The sequence below is a fragment of the Aquila chrysaetos genome, chromosome 3 (assembly GCF_900496995.4).
Source record: "Aquila chrysaetos chrysaetos chromosome 3, bAquChr1.4, whole genome shotgun sequence".
NCBI classification, from domain to species: Eukaryota; Metazoa; Chordata; class Aves; order Accipitriformes; family Accipitridae; genus Aquila; species Aquila chrysaetos.
The window spans coordinates 73,855,339-73,875,101 of NC_044006.1; the positions used below are offsets into that span (position 1 = coordinate 73,855,339).

At 37.1% G+C, this 19,763-nt stretch overlaps 1 protein-coding gene across 4 annotated transcripts in view; it reads right to left on the reverse strand.

Moving 5' to 3' along the window:
• Positions 1–431: 431 nt before the first annotated feature.
• CTDSPL (CTD small phosphatase like) overlaps positions 432–19,763 on the reverse strand; it is an 84,275-nt gene continuing 64,943 nt past the window's right edge. For 3 of the 4 annotated variants that reach the window (XM_030007927.2, XM_030007930.2, XM_030007929.2), the window contains 4 exons: positions 16,044–16,100; positions 8,629–8,721; positions 6,800–6,985; positions 432–4,861 (listed from right to left, as the gene is read on the reverse strand). In XM_030007927.2, the coding sequence (XP_029863787.1) occupies positions 4,736–4,861; positions 6,800–6,985; positions 8,629–8,721; positions 16,044–16,100 (462 nt within the window). In that variant the 3' untranslated portion in view covers positions 432–4,735. Of the gene's footprint in view, positions 4,862–6,799; positions 6,986–8,465; positions 8,492–8,628; positions 8,722–16,043; positions 16,101–19,763 lie in introns of those variants that run through there. The other variant, XM_030007931.2, reaches the window with a different exon arrangement.

A 19,763-nucleotide genomic window follows, 5' to 3' on the forward strand; every position in this document is an offset into this window, starting at 1 on the left:
TGTTTTATTCAGATATTCATTTGGATATGGCAGTGATGTTAAGAACAGCTATTCAAGTAGCTGAAGTAAGCCCTTCAAAAGAAGTCACACAGCTTTGAGACTTGAACAAATTATTGTATGATCTCATCCAAGAGATCTAAATAGCTGGAACATCTGCCAGAGTCACCACCAATTTACTTAGCAGAGTTCATCAGTAGTTCATCAGCTCTGTTTGCACAAGCAGGTGCCAGGGCAGTCAATAAGGAGTCCTATACATGACTTAAAAAGAGGAGACAGGGAGGAGGGTGGAACAGAGAAGGGTGGTTTTACTATCTAACATGGAAGTGCATTAGCAGGAGTAAAGTCCCTGTCAAGTTAGGGCAGTGACTATTACTGAAGGAGAAGTGCAGAAATTCTTTTTCCCAGAGAAGTATTACATGCACAAGTAACTATATTGTTAAAATTTTTTATTTGTGACAGTAAAGAAACCATTCAATACCTGATTGACAACACTTCTCTCTCCTGAAAACACTCATATGGTATCTGTAGTGTTTCTCAAGTATCGCTGGATTGTTCATTGCATTAAAGTGTAAACAGCTCCATTATTAGAAAAAAAAGAAAAAAGAAAGAAACATTGCCATTGCTTACTCCTCTGTTACGAAGTTCCCAATAGATCTTTAACAAGAAAGAAAGTCAGCTGGATTTTTACAATATAATGTGAAACAGAAAACTGACAGCTGGTTTTGCATAGTTAGCCCAGAGATTTTCAAGCAATTGCCCCACGCAAGTCTCACCTGCCCTGCTCGCCCCACAAAGGCAAAACATCACAGCACCTTGGAAATCAGAGGCACAAACTTGTTTTTGTTTTACAAATAGGGCTGTGCGGTACTGTGTTTTATTAGTTTAAAAAGAATCTGTAAAACATAGGATTATGTGTTTGTAAATTATATAGCTACAGATTTTTTTACACTGAAATTTCAAAAGCTGCAACATCAGTACACACCAGTGTCATTTAGATACTTTATTGTCCCCAACCAGTCTAATCAAAATCATGCTGTGATAAAGTGATTGCATACACTGATAACCAAATCTCTTCAGGTGTTGAGTTTCTTCCATGTATAACTTTGCTGTTTAAAAAAGATTAAAGGGCAAAACAAATAGACAAATTATTCTTCCAAAGCTACCTAAATGAACACAGCAATATTGTACATTTGCTACGATCTTCCATTCAAAACCTGCCACGCTTCCTGGTGGTTAACAAGTATTCTGCGCACAGCCCTAGTTTACAAATGGCAATTTAATCGTAACACTTCAGTTGAATTTCAAGAATCTAAGGCATTCTGCCTTACAGCTTAATTTAAAAATACCTATACAGGCAAAAAACCTTTTTTAACCCGACATAAAAAGGACAACAGAACTTCAGGCCAGGCAGCATTTCTTTAGCTGAACAGAATGACCAATGGGAGAAGACTTTTTAATACTTCTATAATATCCAGAAATAGAATTGAAAACCAGGGTTTATAACAGCCCTGGTGACCTGCATGCAGTAACTGCACTTCAAAATATGCAAGAGATTTAGGAAACAAGTATATTTTCCCATTTTAACTTTTAAAATCTTGTATTTAAAATACAATCAAATACCCGTATTGCAAATTTTACAAACATTCCACTCGTTATCTGACTTTATGGACAGAACTATATTGCTTTGTTAAAATCTAGAAACTCTAAATATATAGCGTATGTATATTCACGCAAACTTAACACTTGAAATTTCAAGTACAATGATAGTGTCAAAATAAACAACTACGACAGTTTGATCCCTTTGGCCAAATCTGAATACCCAGGGAAGTCCAAACCTGACTGCAGAGCGCTCCAAGTTTTATTTCAATGGGATTGAGTTAAAAATTTTTTTTTTCATCAGAAGTTATAGAAAATACTCTTAAGATACTAGCAAAGATCAAAAATGTTGCTAAGTTTTTCACCTTTGTATTATCATCAAGTGTCACTTTAATGCTGTACTAAGTTAAAATAATTTTTTTTTTTTTTTTAAATTTGTGGATTTCAGGAGCCAAAATAAACAATACAGAACATGTATGGTTGTACGGAACATCATCAGAACCATTCTTCCAGAAGCTGGTGCAGAAGTTCAGTTGTCCATTATATGCGGATTTTAAAACAATACAAGACACTTTAATAATCAACATTCATTCACAGACTTAAGGCAACTGGTTCATGAAATCGCTGCTTTCATAAATGCAAACTAATGACATGGTTTGTCTCACATACAACAGGTCACAACCGTTAAATGGCAATGTCTCAGTGGGGTTATTTATTGTCTAATTGAAAGATTGTTTGGTCTAATGCTAGTGAGAAAGTCTTTGAATTTTTTCAGCCATTCCTATCATACCTGCACAACTAACTACAACCTGAATACTTCCCTGCAAACTGTATTTGAAGCCTAGAAGCTACAAACACAGTTGAAAATACTGCTCAGAGAACAACTTTTTGGCAGCTTACAGTTTCATTACTCTGAAGTCAAATACAAAATTAAACAATCTTAAACTGAAAGTAAACGTTAATGGACTAACCAGAATCCATACGTCCTGTTTTTTTATTTTTTAAACAACATAGGTTGGTGTTTTTTTTTTTTTTTTTTTTTTTTTTTTTAAATTTGACAGTTTTGTCTTTTGCTGTGGCACAGAATTATACAGTACTAAGGTAATGCCAACTGGTAAGAAAACAAAACGGTGATGCCGTACAGACTCATGAGCGTCATGGGACTGCCTCTAACATCCCTCGCTACGAGACAGAGCAAGCAGCTGGAGCACAGCTGCACTGCAAGGGGGCAAGTCATCTTTCAGTTTTATACTGCACCTACGACAATCCACTCACTGCCTGTGTAGGCTGGCCTGCCCTTCTATGAATGAATTTAAGCTGCTTCACCAATGCGTTAGACAAGGATGACAATCCAAGTCCATTGCAAATTTTTTTTTTCCGAAGTCGTCACGACTTTTTGAGAAAAATAGAAAAGGCAAAGGGGATCTACTATTCAGGATTTAGCACTAGGCTAATTAGAAGCACCAACAACTCCATTTAGTTTTCTCTGATGACAGCCAAACATAGCTGTGATTTTTACATTTGTAGACTTACGGTGCGGGTAATAATGAAAAGGTGACACTGGAAAGGGGAAAAAAAACCCAAAACCCCGTGCCTTGTTCTTCAAAGGCTTAAAATATTTAAAAGTTATTTGTTTGAAAGGGCACCTATGACACTACAGAAGATGCTAAGCAGGTTCTCAGATTCAGAGATGAGACTTACTCAACTCCAAAGCCAGAGGACCAATTTTAGTCTAGGCTAGTAACTTCTGCCCTGCCAGCAAGACTCGATAAAGGTCCCAATCTGTACATTACACCCTGGGGAAGAAGAAATACAAATCAGAGATGTGGGAAAAATACTTCTTTCATTTTTATACACCAAAGAAAGGAGAGGGCTTCATCCCAATTGAAAAAAAATAATTAAAAAAAATAAAGTCCTTTACAGGTCACCTTTAACTGAGTTCTCTGGTATATCGCGATACCATAGGATTAATACCTAGGGGTGGGTTATGAAGCCTACATTTTATTTATTGCCCAAGTTTGCAGCTTACAGAACATGTTTCATAGCACAGGCACAGTGGCAAAAACAGTATAACAGCCGATGGTCAACTCCATTTGGTGAGTATACAGTAGCAGCAATGAAAAGAAAAAAAGTACTCCAAACAGCTCAATACAGATCCAGCTTACCCAGATGGGTTTTTTTAAGAAAAGAATCTTAAACTAATAAATAGATCTCCTCCCCATTCTCCCAAGATAATGGTTTTCCAAAAAACAAGAGGCATGGCAGTTGTGCGTAAGCAGAGACAATAGAACTTCATCTGTCTAGAATAAAAGGTGCTTTAGATCTATTAGCCACCTTACTTTCTCAATTCCATCATTCTGTAATACTCAAACAACTGCAGATATGTTCAAAACTGTGCCCAAAATTGTATCAGTGAAACAACCATGTAATTAACCCAGATCACCCCTCCCACAAACGCTTAAACCTTCTGAGCATGACAAAATGTAATACAACTTAATGTCATTGTGGAGACAGGAACCCAGCATCTTTGTTTCAACTTTTTCCTTTGTTATATATTACAGTGCTCTATAAAATTTTTCCTTTTTCCTTTTAAAGCATTTAGACAATACAAGACTAAAAGATGTCTGGAAATACGTCTTATACAAAAATGAATTTTTATCTTAAAATAACATTCAAAAAGGCACTTCATTCTGTAAGAAAAAATTCAGAGTCAGGTCAACTGCTCTAAGCAGGGGGGTAAAATTGTCTGCATAGTGGGAGGGGAAGAAAGGGAGAGAAATTCAACTGCTGAAATACAAGCTTCTTTTTTGGCATGTTTTAAGAAAAGCTGATCCAGTAAAAGATGTCCATTTATGAAATTCATTAAAAGAGTCCCATTTAAAATAGCTTCTTTTTTTTTTTTTTTTTTTTTTTTTTCCTTTAAAAAAGTAGTCTGAACACATGACTTTAGGAGTCAGGCTTCTGAAGGCTTAATAGCATCACTCATGATTGTCCTTCGTGTCCAATGTAACAGGAAGATCAAGAGTAGCACTTCTGACAGGGGTGACCTCCCCAAAGCTTACATTTGAAAGAGCTGAAAAAGATGGAGACAGCCTCTAGCAACTGCAATCTAGTAGCAGAAGTCAGTCAAAGTTAAGGGCTACCTGTTGCAGAGTTTATGAAGCATACTGTAAACTTCTTCCTCTTTGCTTAGTCCTTCAAAGAAAGGAATAAGATCTAGCAGCTCTGTGTCTGTCATGTCATCAAACCAGGACTGCACAGGCACCTGAAACAAAGCAACCAACAAATACTAAGACGACTTCATGATGTGAAGAACATGTGAGTTTTGCTTATGTAAATGTCATGTAATACTCACTGCCATCACAGTAAGGCAAATTGCTAGTTGTTAGCATTCAAGCAGAGTACCACGTTCAAGTCCACATTTTCTATTATGCAACATCAATCCCAAATCCAACTATAAAACATTTGACATGCAGCTGACCTTCTCCTACATGTCCAGGTAACCTACATGACCCAACACTGGGCAGCTCAATTTGCTCTGCCTCCTTGATATTCAGAATAGACTGGAAGAAACATACAGGTTATGAAGATGTACTGACACTTCATTTATGGGCAAGTCTTTTTTTCCCCTCTAAGTATTATCAGTGTGAGTCACTAAACACAGGCATGCAGCAACAACCCTTTCTGGCATGAGGTTGCAGAGCAAATATTTAAACAGCGAGTACAGAACAGTTCTCTGATTAAAATATAAGACCTTGAGAGCAGGTTCAGAAAATAATGCAGATAATAACATAATAACACTTCTTAAATATGTGGGCTGGGTTTAGGGAAGGAGTTTTGTGTATCTTCACTATGGAAGTATACTGAGGTCTTTTAAAGACTATCTTGGATCTTGTTACAAGCTCTGGTTTCTGCAGAGACTCGAATATCAGTTAGCTAGCAGCACTTTTCTATACATGATTAAACCACTCTGACAAGGCCCTTAATTTCATCTCCCAAATTTCTACAGCTCATTATTTTCTTGGCACTGAATTCTGAGATACCAAATGATGATCTGGATCAGGTTTTTAATTTTAACCATGAACATAAATTAGAGCTACAGCTCCTGGTTATTATAAATAGCAACTTTAAACCATGTGTGGCACCAACCAGAAAAATGTTTTCACCCAATCAGTTAGAACATTGCAGTATTGAGATGTGAATTTAAAAGCTGAATGCTGCAAGATAAATGGCTCGTGTAAAAAAAAAAAAACAACCAAAAAACCCAAAAACCTAAACATGCTATTCTGGAGAGGCAGGACCATGCAAAACAGTGTCCCTAATAAAAATTTCCTACGTTAATTTTAACAGCTCACAAAAAAGGCAGCCTAAAAACATCAAAGAAAACATTGCACAGCCTGATTGTTTAAAAGTCAGTAGATCTAAGGGGAGTTCCAGCTTGCTATCCTGGCAGCTACAAAACGGATGCGAGCACCTGTACTGATTGCAGCAATGGATGGAGCAATTCCATCATAGCTATTGGAGCCAATGCGAAACACACAGTGAAAACACACATTGCTCCTAATTATTCTCCCTTGAACTACTGTTGCCTGGCTTTTATCCTTATTCCTAAAACGTGGTGAACATGTTGACTAACATTTCTAATTGTGAAGTGAGTTATCACAAAAATACTTAAAAGGAGAAGCATAACAACACAATAGGATCTTGATTTTTTTCTTCCCCTTAGCCACGAATACAGAACTCAGATAGTAACCAGTAAAGCATTAATTATCTTGTCTAATAAAATATTTTCATTCACACAATGAAAAAAGATGGAGTACCAAAAACAGTTCAAGTAAACCACCCTTTCTGTAAACACCACTCCAAAGAACAGAAACTGTGCTGGAGGGCAGCTTTGCTTTTTAGAGCTAGGTTAGTTATGCAGGTTCTACTCCACTCGGTATTTCTCAAAACTGATGGACTTCATGCCAAAACTAAAACTGAGAGCAGATGAACAGTCACGACTACGACATGCTGTCGAGATCAGTTTGGCCCAGTCCTTCACCACTTGGCAGTGAATACCCAAACCTACCTGCAGTCTAAGAAAACACAGAAACTAATGCTAGTTAGCGTTCTGAAAGGCTATTTTCTGAAACAGAAAGTCTGGGCAACGACCAGAAAAATAAAGTTACACTTGAGTACTTTGAATACTAAGAATACTTACTGCATTTTCAGGATGGAAGATGTAAGATGCAGGAGAATTATCTACTATAATGACTTTACTCAGCTCACGTCCCAGTCGACTCAGATCCTTCACATAATTTCCTCGGTGGAAAACACAGGATTCTCTAAAGAGCCTTGCCCTGAACACACCCCAGCGATCCAGTAAGTCAGCTACTGGGTCTGCGTACTTAAAAATACAAGTCAGAAACATGAAGTTAGCAATGTGCAGGTAAAGCTACTTCACAGAACTATACAAAGAAGGGACCCAAAATAATTTCAGATAAAATGCCCGTTCTTCATTTTCTTCCCTGCTCCTTGTTAATTAACTTACATGCCTGCAAACCTGAAGTAATTAATAGATAACACAAAAGTAGGATGGTTATCTTTCTATGGAAGGCTAACTTGCACTCTAATGTTTTCTGTGATTTACTGATTACGTTTTATTCTTAGGGCCAACTTATAGTTACCCTAGGAGTTACCTAGAAGTTGATGGATCCAGGGATCTCACCTAACATTACCATAAAACCAGCCACTGCTAACAGAAAATCTATATGAAGCCATTTCCACAGCTGATTCATTTCCATGTGCCTCTGAAGATAAACTGCAATAAACGCATCTGAGCTTGATGTAGCTTCTTCAAATGATGCCCTTGGAGTGACTGGGTCAGTAAGAATCTTAAGATTACCAAACTGCATAATTGGGCCATAAAAGATCAGACAAAGACGTTATTAGGAAAAATACCCATGTACAATACTGGGAAATTCTTATTTTATATATAAGATGATACTTTCAGTGAGGCACAGCTTAGAGTCCAACAATTGAAATAAACTGTCCAAGGAAAAGTATCCAAATAAACTAGAACATGAAATAACCATGTACTTGAAAATGGTAGTTGTAACTTATTTTTGCAGGACAGGAGTTACCATTTTCCTGTATTTTAAACTGAGAAACGAAACTGATGTTGAAATCAATCATCCTTTGACTATGAAAACTGCTAGACATCTAAGTGCAGTATGAAATTGTTCCATTATTTAGGATTTTCACAATGTGACTGAACAGAACATGGTAAACAGAGCGCAGGGAAGAATCCTCTGATAAGAGGGCACTAGCGCAGATCAAACAGGGTCCTGTCCCCTTCCACCGTCTCTACCCTAGGCTGGAGTAAAAGCTTACTATGCCAGAGTATTATTTAGAAATAATCAGTGTAATTTTACAAACAAGACACCACAAATACAGTACATTGAAAGAAGTGAAGAATTTAAGATGTCTACTACTGTAATGTCTACCACAAAACTACCTACGAGGTACTACTGCTACTGGAGACCAGAGGGCACAAAATATTCCTGTTGATGTTTCAAGCTTTACAAAATGTCTAATTTTCTAACTCCAGATTGCAACTGCACCTTGACAGAACAAAAACGTGTTCCCAATTTTCAGATGCAGTAAATTTCTGAATCGCTGGCTGATCATGTTGATAGCGTTAAATACAGTGTATTTTATTTCATGCCCAGCTTTAATATACAGCTTTACTTGCACGCTATTTGTTCTAATTTCTCACTATAACCATGGTAACTTGTAAGCCTTTCATATTGGCATTATGAGCAATGCATGGAGGCTACATTATGAGACAAGCCCATATGTGATGGTGTTACCATGGAAACACTTACCCACACACTAGCAGACAAAGTACACACTGTCAGACAAAGAAGCAGAAAAGAAGGGGAAAAATTAAGATAGTACCAACTGTGGAAATAATTATCCATAGAAAACCCAACCAAAAGTCCACTGACCAGCACTGTAAGGGCTAACGAGATGAAGAGAGGAACAAACCTTGGCTAGACTGGCTGTGAAGAGTACACATTCAAAAAGCTCTCCCATCCTCTGAAGAAACTCATCCACATGTGGTCGTTTCAATACATAAACCTGGAATGATAATGACTATTTAGGTTAAATGGTATTTAAGGTAACAGGGAAGGAAAAAAAAAACCCCAAACACTCCTGTAATCCTAACACTTGAAGAAATAAAAGTTAACATGGAAACAGTTCAAACGAAACACTGAAGGGAGAAAAAAAAAGTATACAAGATAAAAGTAGACACCCAATAATGAGAAATTTGAATGCATGGGCTGCCAAGACCCATGCTGATTATGCAATTGCAAATACTGTGCATCATCTGGAGAGATGCTTCTTGAAAAATCTCATTAAAGGCAAAGAGAGACAGTAGGGCTTCTCAAGAAGTGAGGATTCAGATCTCTTGACCGAAATGATTTCGGTGCTGGTGTCTTCAGTCCTGAAGAGCTTCACAGAAGGAATAAATCTGATGAAGCCTCTATGATGACAGGAATTGCACAATAGGGAACTGTTTTCTTCCTGTGGCTAATTCTTTCATTTTTTAAATTCCAGGCACTAAGTACCATATCTTACTACGGATAGTTATCAGTCATCTGGATCTGCAGACAGCTTTCACCAAAAATCTTCATAGCACCATGCAAAATGTCTACCAAATGCTGCTTTCAAAATCTGGTGGCAAAGTCTACAGCATCTTCTACCGTGACCTTGCATAAAGATGGCAAATACTCAGGATCTCTCTCCTCTTGAGCAGCTTGGTTTCAGCAATGCTATATTGCCTTCTTGCACTGACAACCATACAGGCAAGCTTGGCTGCCTACTGTCAACAACCTGATTAATAGGTATTAGAGCCTCCTTGCCTCTCTTTTCAGAGCGAGGAAGATGATTTGCATTCACAGAAAATACCAAGATAAGATAACTGCTGCTCAGAAAGCTTACAAGTAGTTCATAATATACTGTGAAGCTGAAGAGGGGAGTCTGCTTGAAAAGTATTTTTCTATCTTGTTTGCACTTAGATTAAAAGTTTGAGAGTAAACACTGGCAGCACTTTATCTTCTTCATTTGGCAAATAATCCTTAATTCTGGTAAAATTCAAGCGGAACAGTCTGGCCTATAACTGAACTCAGGAAGAATTGCAAGACTGATGCAATTTCAGGAATTTCTTTGATATATAGAACTAGATTAATTGTATGTATTTTTCTAGATTCATATTAATAAGGAAGTAAAAAACATAAGGCACCCAGAGAAAAAGCCTGAAGGAGAAAAATACGGAAATGGCAGCTTGAACTGAAGTGTAACAATTAAACCCTTTAGCAAAAGAAAAAAAAAAGCTGCATAATAGGGACTTGAAATTGAAAACCTAAATCTGAAAGCAAAGTTTTATTAAAAACATGTATGATGGAGCTGTACCTTAATGACCAAAGCAGAAATGTTAGTTACTTTTCCACTTCAGCTAATAGCATGAATACATGATCTGCTTTAAGTTATTTCTATGAAGTTTAGTTAAACTGTCTCTGGCTCCTCAAATTCAAGCAATACATTCAAACTTTGATACAGATAACAATTTGTAACCCAGATTTATTTTTTATTTTTTTTAAACAACCAGAGCAGCACTTAACCAATCGATTAAATAAATGTGACATTTTATGAATTAAAGGCAGTTCACAGATGTACTTCAACACCACTCTGTTTCCACAAAACTACAGCAAAGTTTCCCATATTACACTAGGCATAAACCAAGTAATTTCCTCTCCTACAAAAATGCAGTTAGTTTTTCACTTAAATCTTACTACATGAAGTTGTTCTGTAGTATTTCCTTTCCAAATTATATCTTCAAATTTTTAAAGACACAGGTCAAAAGACAGTTGCAGTCTCTCTGCATCTGGGTATGCAGAAAGAGACTATCCAACTTGCCAGTTTTAAGAGGAAAGATAGCAGGATGCAAGTTACTCCTTAACTCTACAGTTCATAAGAAGTTTTTAATTCTTTAGCCTTGAATTATACTCCTACACTTATTTTTGAGGGCACAAAAGGGACACCCCAAAGTCTTAAATTCATTCTTGGATAATTAGTGATGGAATCTACTATTAGTTTCCCTTTTAAAACCTAGTGTTTTCAGCCACAGCAAAGGAAGTCTCCTCTTTGCTCTCAATCCCTATCTACGCCTGTGTCGGTCAAGTATTTCCACTTGGAATGTAATTACAAACTCCAAGCCAAGGATATGAACTTTGCTGCTTGCAACATAACCCACCTCCGCCATAAAGACAGCATACAGTAAATCAACCCAGTAGCTACAGACTGAGAGCTGCTTAACCACAGGCTTGCGGACAGGAGTGGGCTTATAAAAGCAAGTATTTGCAATATGTGCTCTTTTGGCAATTCCTAGGTCTCCTAATACTGCAACTAGTCAGTATTAGCTGTAAGTACACAGTGTTTTAAGATGTATTGTCTCCCTTCTGCAGTTTAGATCTCCTGATCTCTCCACCACAGAGCACTCTCAACCTCCTCTACTTGAGTTGCTCTTGCTGTTTTGCCTTAAATCTTACCTATTGGGCTCTGGCCAACAGATTTGCTTCTCATGTTAAATGCCTTATTAATAATAAATGTGATCTCTTAGGATGAGGTCTCACCATATTTTCCCCTTAATTCTCCCCCTCTCTAAAAAGCCCAAACTCCTTCACCTGTTTTTGTGGGTGGTTTTTTTTTTTTGTTTGTTTTTTTTCTTTTTTTTAAACAACACTTTTTTTTTTGCAGAACAACAGATCTTAATACACTGGATGGTTATTCTCCTTGAAGTTTTTTTGAGAAGTCCTACTTAGATCCTGGAAGCAACTGCAAGCGCACTGGTATCCTGGGCTACAAAATCTCTTTGGTTTACTTCACATAAAAAGCTTTCTTCAGCTGACAGTGCAGCTCTTTTCTCCTCTTCCTCCTCATTTGGAATTTTTTCCCCTTTACTTTGTTAGCGGCTGGACTTGAATCTCAATGCTGCATGGTTATTTGTGGCTTGGCTTTTTCCTCCGTTGCCTGATGTCTTCAGTTTAAGTCTCTAGACTGACTGGCTCCTGGCATTTTTCTGAGATTTATATACAGTCTTCAGGGCATTAGAAAAAAACCCAAACCCTCCAGTTTTTCTTTATTGTATGCTTGCTAATTTCTTACTTATCACAGTAAGATTTTAGAGCAATACAGTCTTTTTTTTTTAAAAATGAACCCTACTCTTAAAATGTTATGGCACAAATCAGGCACTAGACATGTTTTCACAGGATTCTGTACTTAGAGCTGCTAATGGCAGAACCCAAGTAATTATCTTTAATTGTTTTCAAGCATTTGGTATTTCCACACACATTTTCTATACCTCAAAGCAGTCTTAACCTAAAAAGACTCAGTATTTGTAAACCAAAAGAGAAACCCAGCTCAATTTTAATCAATTAAATAGGACACAAAGAATTGCCTTTCAAAATCAGCTTTACAATAACGAAATCTTCAAGGAATGACAAATAAATCTGCCCATGACAACTCAAGCTCCTGTAATCTCCTGTTTTGTGGACTGGGTGCATCTTCTTAACAGTGAGCAGAGAATAACATGTGTCCTGGAGCCTCCGTCTTTCTGGTTCACACAGTTGTGGTTGCCTCCCAGTGCAAGTAACCAAGAATAGGCCAGCTAGAATGGATACAGCCTATCCTGGATTACTTGAACCAGGCCACAGCCTTCTGTAAGAAAATCAATGAATTTTGTCCTTTATAGCAAGGAACTTTATTACTCGAACAGCATTTTCCCCCACCAATAACAATCATTTTGTGCACTGCATTCAAAGTATACATGAAAAAACATTTCTTTAGCTTTCAACAACTAAAAATAAGCAATTGTTCATTGAATTAAAAAAAAAAACACAAAACAACACACTTAAAAAAACCTAGCTTTACTCACTTAAGCAAATCACATTCAAGAATGAAATTCCAAGTAACACCAAATCAAACTTCCTGGCAGCCTTCTTTACTCTTTGACACTGACAGCAATGCACAAAGGCACTGCAAGTCTATTTGGATAAAAGACAAAGGACCACCATACTCTAAAAATCTTCACTTATTGGGAATTAAAGCTATATTTAACACATGGTTTCTAATCTGGGGGTTGCGATTGCTCTGCACTCGTTAAATGGGAAGCACAGTCCAAAACAGTGGACGTGTTCTTGCAGAAGTTACGTCAAGGGTACCAAACAGGTTGAACATCTTTCTCCAGCCACTACTTTCACCCTCAAAAAGCTTCCTCTAAAAAGCCCTCTCAGTTGCAACACATTTCGCTGGACTTCCCACAGTTTCTCACTTATAATTTGGTAGAGTAGGGGACCAGCTCTGATTTCCTTTTATTCAGAGAATGAGAGCGAAATGAGAGAACTGGCCAGAAGAGTGTCAGCTTGCATCAGAACTGCCCTTTTGTATCTGTGCCATCATTTCCAACACAAAGCGTGGGATTCATCTCCTGTAACTTTAGCTGCCCTGTAGACAGGCACAGTCTCTGCAGGCAATGAAAGACCCATAACAGAAAGAAAGAGAGGTACCTGCACACGAGTTATTTCCTTGTAAAATAAAATGACGAATCCTTTCTAAAGACAAGGTAAATTAAGCTAGAGAAAGAAAGATGGGAGAGGGTCAAGGGATGTTCAGAAAAGCTATTTTTTTAATCTAAGGAAGCTGGTTTATCCAAGCACCCTTTAAGATGATGATTTGAATTGTCCTCCCTATAGAAGAACAAGAGTCTTTCTGACCTTTGGATTATAAATGACATAAGGGAAAATGCAACTTCGCAAACTAAAGACAGCCTTTTTTGAGTACCTCTGTTGCACAACAAAAAAATCACAACATCTACCATGAACAAAACTTGTTAGATAAGTCAGTTTTCAAACGTACAGCAACTGAATTTGCCACAATTTGTATTTTTGGTATAAGAGATCTGAAGTATCTTGTATAATTTCAAATTTCTTTCTGAAGGGGCACTTCTGAAATGGCGTTCTCCATTTGTTTTCCATGGGGCTCTGTCTAAGGCAGAGTTCAAGTGCAAAAAGAACTTGAACAGACAATCTCCTGCTTGATAGGATACCACGCTTATTGGTAAAGCAGGTAGGGATACGCACTACAGACAGTATGGTTCCACAACATTTCACATATCCTGTGATATTTTAAACAGGTGGAAGTATTTCCCAATGCCAATGATTAATCTTTGAGTATATAAACTGCTTAAGAAAATGGACAAACATTATACAGATGACAAATTTTGACAGATAACAAAAATTGTTGTTATTGGTTTGTTTACACTCTAAGTGAATAAAAAATTACAGGTGTGAAGTGGGAACTGGTTGTCAAAGCTCTACAGTTTGTGTTAATGCACATCGGACTAAGCCAGAACATCCACTTTCGTCCTTGAGATTATCACAGTTTAAAAATAAATAAATAAATAAATATTGCTAGATGACAGTACATTACTTTGCCTGCAGAGGTATTACAAACACAGGAATCCAAGACTTTGCCTATTCTGCATACCATATAAATTACCTTTATTTCAAGGATCACAAATTCCTTACAATTAACTTCATTTCTACCATGCAGATGGGACTGAGATATTTACCTATTTTAGAGATTAAGAACTTGAAATACAAAGGGATTAAGCAATTTCCTTAAAATTATCGAGGAAGTCTCCAGCAAACCAGTCAGAGACTAACTTCATTTGACCTTCTCTGTGAAAAGCATCCTTCCTCCTGTTCATGTTTAGGGTATGGACAAATCCACTTCCTTTGACCAGTTGGTTTTGGTTTTCTTTTTCCCATATGCAGTCACCCTGAGTGCCTAACTGCATTACGTTTGGTGAAGAATCTGAAAGTTTGCAGCGGGGAATGGAAAAGCAACAGGCTTTGAAGTGCTTCAGTGTAAAGCCCAGTCTTTTATTGGGTTTTGTTTCAAAATGTAAATATATAATCTTGACAAGCTAAGTGATCACAATCCTAAGCCACTCAAAATTGTTAGGTAACCTATTTTATTCCTTTTCAAAAGCATTCTAGAAAGTGTTACAAGAGAAAATGTCTACGTTACAGCAACAAACACAACTAAAGCTCACAACAAATGAGGACCAAAAATACCACAATACAAACCTCCCAAAGCATCACTTATGTGATGAGCGTTCAGCTCTGGTGAACATTACAGGTTTAAATACCCTAGATATTGAATTTTTCTACATAAAACAGGCACAGTATAAAAATTGTCAAAGCAACTATCACTTTAAAACACATTTAAGTCCATTGACTGATATTTAGTAATTATTTTAAGAGTAACAATTACATGGATGGTTTTCATAACAGGAAATCTAACAGAACCATGAACTAACTTTATGATCTATCAATTGTTCCAAGATCAAAATATGAACGTGTTTGTCCAAGTAAAAATAATCCATATAAAAGACAACATTTCAAAAATTGAAGTATTTAAAATCTCCATTAAATCATATCCAGGGAAGATTTGCAACTCAATAACTGCATTGTCTTTAACCTACAACATGCAACAGAAGATGTTTCAAAGAATTTGCAAGATTCATATATCAGAAAGGCTCAGCTTCACATTAACCAGTATAACCTGTCTCCAGCAAGAACTTTAATGTCTGTCTGAAGAGGAAAATTTACGGCACTGTAATTTATTTCATTCAATGTTTTCAGAAATGACTACTGATTAAAGACACCAAGCTAAGATACATGAAGGGGACTGATTTTCAAATTATGGCTATTTTGCATTTACTGAAAACCATTTCAGAGAGTCTTAACTGAAGTTCTTAAAGAATAAGACACAAAAAATTAGTCTCCTTGCAATTTTGTCCAGACCTTTTGAAGATGCTGAAGTGTATTAAAAAGTCCTATCAGAGGAACTTAAAGTACTTACAGGAAGAAAAGGGGACAGAACTTAAACACAGATTGTCACAAAACCTGAAGAAATGTCTCTTCTTCCTTAATAATTTTATAAGGCTTTGTCCATACGAACTACCAACAGACATTAAAGCCAACTTATGTCCTGTTTGTCTGTGGAGGGAATGAGAAATGCAGTATTCAAGTAGTTTTTTCTGGGCCTAGCAATGTTTGAAAACATTTTAAAATTGACAGAGTCAAGTACTGAGGTCCTGAGAGAGGTATTCTGAAGAACTGAAAAAGTTAAAACTGAGACTTAGTAGTTAGAAACTACATACCTGATCAAACAGGGATGCCTGTCTGGATGATATATTCCAGAGTACACAGCTTTTGTATTTTGCAAAAGGACAAGTTATTGAATGGAAAGCAGCAAATAGACAAAGATAACGCCCTGGGACACTGAGGACACTTCCACTACTAGAACAACGCTAAAGGAACAACAGTACTTACCTGATGTATGGTTCCATCAATTTCAACAGGAACGATGAAATCAGCATTGCTAATTGGCTAGAAAGAATGACAAGGATATAAATCAACATTAAAAATATGATTATTAGAGGGAATATTTCAGAGGCATAAAAGAGAAGAGTACTTAGTTCTCAGGAACAAGTTAATAAGCATTATTGACTATACAGATCCATTCTGTGTATGCGCCCTTTACACACGCAAGTCAGAAGCCTTACACAGCTCTATTCACCAGATACTGCACCTCCCTCTTCTCTCATGTTTTTAAGCTTCATACAATGTAATAGGCTTTACTGCTTGAATAACCCTCACTACCACTGAGTGTGTTTACCAGGGAAAATATCTATTTGGGTAACGCTTTCATCAAGTCCGTGTGGATGATGACAAAGAAATTCAGCTATGTACTTCACATGTTCTACTCTGGGTCATCAATTAGTAATTAATGAAAAATAAAGCCAGTGGTAAAAGTAATACCTAAGATTTATATTTGAATCAGGAGCTGTAACAAGCTGCAACAAGACTTAAGTCGTATAGTTAAATGATTCACAAGAGGTGATACCTTAAGATCATGCTATACCAATCAAATTAATCATGTAAAACTGCATTTAAATTCAAAAGGGAAGAGCAGGCATACTCTGTCCAAGTCCTTGAATCCATTTTTCTAGTCTGTTGAATACAACTTATTTCTTAAGACTTACTGTAAAAAACTGTTGGTCAAGTAAAATTACTTTGGAAAGCAGGAAAGTGTCCCTGTAGACAGTTTAAGAGTACATAGTCTAATCTTGGCTAGGCAATAGTGGTAGTTGGGGAACACACTACTAACAGTGTTTACTAGTTCAAACGGACATCAAATTTGGCAGAATCCTCTGGTACAGCTCATGCATTATGTCCGTGATAAAAAAAAAAAAAAAAAAAAAAAAAAAAAGCACGTAAACATGCCTGGCTGAAGTTTGTAACTCATTCCATTATCTGCAGCTTGGAAATGGCTGAGACACAGAGCTGCCAAATACAGTTTTAACACAACTGATTAACAGACAGCATGCTTCATGGATAACAGCCTAAAACAAAGGCTGGGAGTAGTCTGGCTGGTAACTGGTATGGCATTACTAAGCTAAGGCTGGAAAACATCTTCACTCAGCTCTACTAGACTTGTACAGACTTTCCCATCTGGTTTTCTGGATAAGCCAATAGACTGATCTCAAGTACCACCAAGGAGGTGCCCCTGAAGAATCTGCGAGACTAGAAGCAGTCTTCAAACCCATTTGGGGGGGGCAAGGGGTTGCCAAGAAAGCAGAGAAGCAGCCTAGGTAAAGAGACTGAGAAGCAGATCACAAACTGGTGAGCCTAAACGGGTGCTCTGTGAAAAATGGTAGGAGAAAAGAATCCTGCAGTATTAACTTGATGGCATCACTTTGATCCCATTCCCTGGAAAAACGAGATTCTAATTCCACAGTCAAATGACCATAAGAATTTATATGGAGGGCAACACCCTCTCTCTGTAGCAAAGTTAATATGGAAGATGGTTTGATCCGACATCGGCAAGTGCTGTGTCAGAGGGCAAATGAAAAGCTACACTGACTCTGTCCTGACCAACCAGTATTGACAACCAAACCTCCAGCTGATGCTGGAAAACATCCTGTTGATGACCACTGTGCTAGTATGAGCTAAAGAATTCCTCAAATACCCACAGATACAATCTAGATTTTTTTTTTTAGCCAACATCAAGCAATTTACAAGATATATTCTCCTTTCTGCTCCTGAAAAAGACAGAGGGGAGGGTCCCATCTGTTATCTGCATGAAGCCCCTCAGACAGAGAAGATATCTGCAGCATCTCTAATAGCCACAGAACAGGTACACAAAAACGTTATGAAGCTTCACCTTAAAAGAATCCCAAATGAACTGTCAGTAAGACTCAGCCACCAGTTTTCAAGTGGGTGCCAGCTCCCTGCATTCTTTGAAGAGACTTGCACGCACTTGAAGAATTTATATATGCATGACTCCCTTAAGCAAGATAAATAGTCTGTAGCAGCAGAAAAAGAATAGGTCATTTCAAGTTGCTAAGGTTTTGAAGCCCACTGATAAAACTACAGCTATTACTAAACTTTCTTAACAGGAGCAACACCAACCAGATGTCAGAGAAAACCACATTCTGTTTAGACAACTTAATTTTTGCTAACAAATAAAGCTCACCATTTGTGACTTTGTAACACTAACCAAACTACTCTAAACTACATATTTGCTTCCCCCACTTATACTTTAGGTATTACGTAGCTTTCTTGTTGGCACAAGCGATAAGGAAGAGAGCATGGACTGGGGTTCTGTGCTTCATCATGATGGGAAGACAGGAGAGAAGTCTGCAACAATTTGCTGGATACAGGTTTCTAGGGTCGCACACATGAAACACGTACGTGCCTCGAGTGGGAACCACAGAGACAGAGCGTGAAAGAAGACAATGTATTTCCACTGAAAATCTTTACTTCAGTTAGAACTGCTTCTATTTAATAAAGAGCTTCAGAGTTTTACATGTTCTAAAAGTGTTTCACAGCCAGTTTTGAATATGACTACATTCTAGACTTGCATGTGGTTTAATTCATTTTATACAAAACCATGTTTACATCTCCTTGATTTAATAATTTAAGATTTTTGCTTCTATTATTGTTTTATGATGGGAATGATAACTATAATGTCTATCTGTTCCTTTTTTACTCTTGCCAAAGCACCCCAAATTTTATTCCTTTAATATGCACGTAACATGAAAGACTAGTACCTCCTTAAAGCTTCACAAATATGCAGGGGCATAAAAAGACAAGAATTACCCTCCTTCAGATGTTGCTGCTTTATAAAAGAGCACTTTAAATACTTTGCCTTTCTGGTTGTGTTAAAAAAAATTATCTGCATTTGAAATATGAAGCCTATTTTATAACAGAATTATGAATTCTAAAGTATCATGTGTTTTAAATAAAGCCTTTTGTACTAAAAATCACAAATTTATGTATGCTTTTACAGCTTTTAAGTGGGGACCTGCCTGGGCAGAGCAGACATGTTTTAGTGAAAAAAACCCCAAACAACCAAACCCCCCAAAACCCCAACTAAAAGAAACTGCAGAAGTAACTTGATTATTCAGGCAGAGCAGCGCATAGAGGTGTTAAACCCCCTGCTCTTATGGAAATCCATTGTTATTTTTGATGACCACAACGCGTTTACTTCAGCTGAAGTATTTCCCTTTGTGAAACAAAATCCAAACAGTACCACTGGACAGTGCCAGCCACTGAACAACTAAAGCCATTTCCTCCAACACTTGGTTTGCTCTTACCACATCACAGGGCTTCACATTAAGATAATACCATCATACCCATAAGACTCTAATACTGCAGAAACTCCAACATTTTCCTAACACTATTTACTTCACACAAAAAAGGACCAGTTTTCTTTTCCTAACAGAAAACATTATTCAGTGTTCATATTAAGTAGAATAATCTTTTGATTTTTCTTAAATATCTGTTTAACATCATTTAAATACCCATTAAATATCATTTGAATAAGTGGGATGATTAAGATGAGCCCCCTAAGAAAGCACTCTGCAATAAAGGCAAACCTCAGTCCTACAAGAAAGGATTTATACTGTGTCAACCATTAAACTTGTATTTCTTTAAAATAGTTTAAAAAAACCCAAACCAAACACCTAAATTGAATCTCATTTTGTT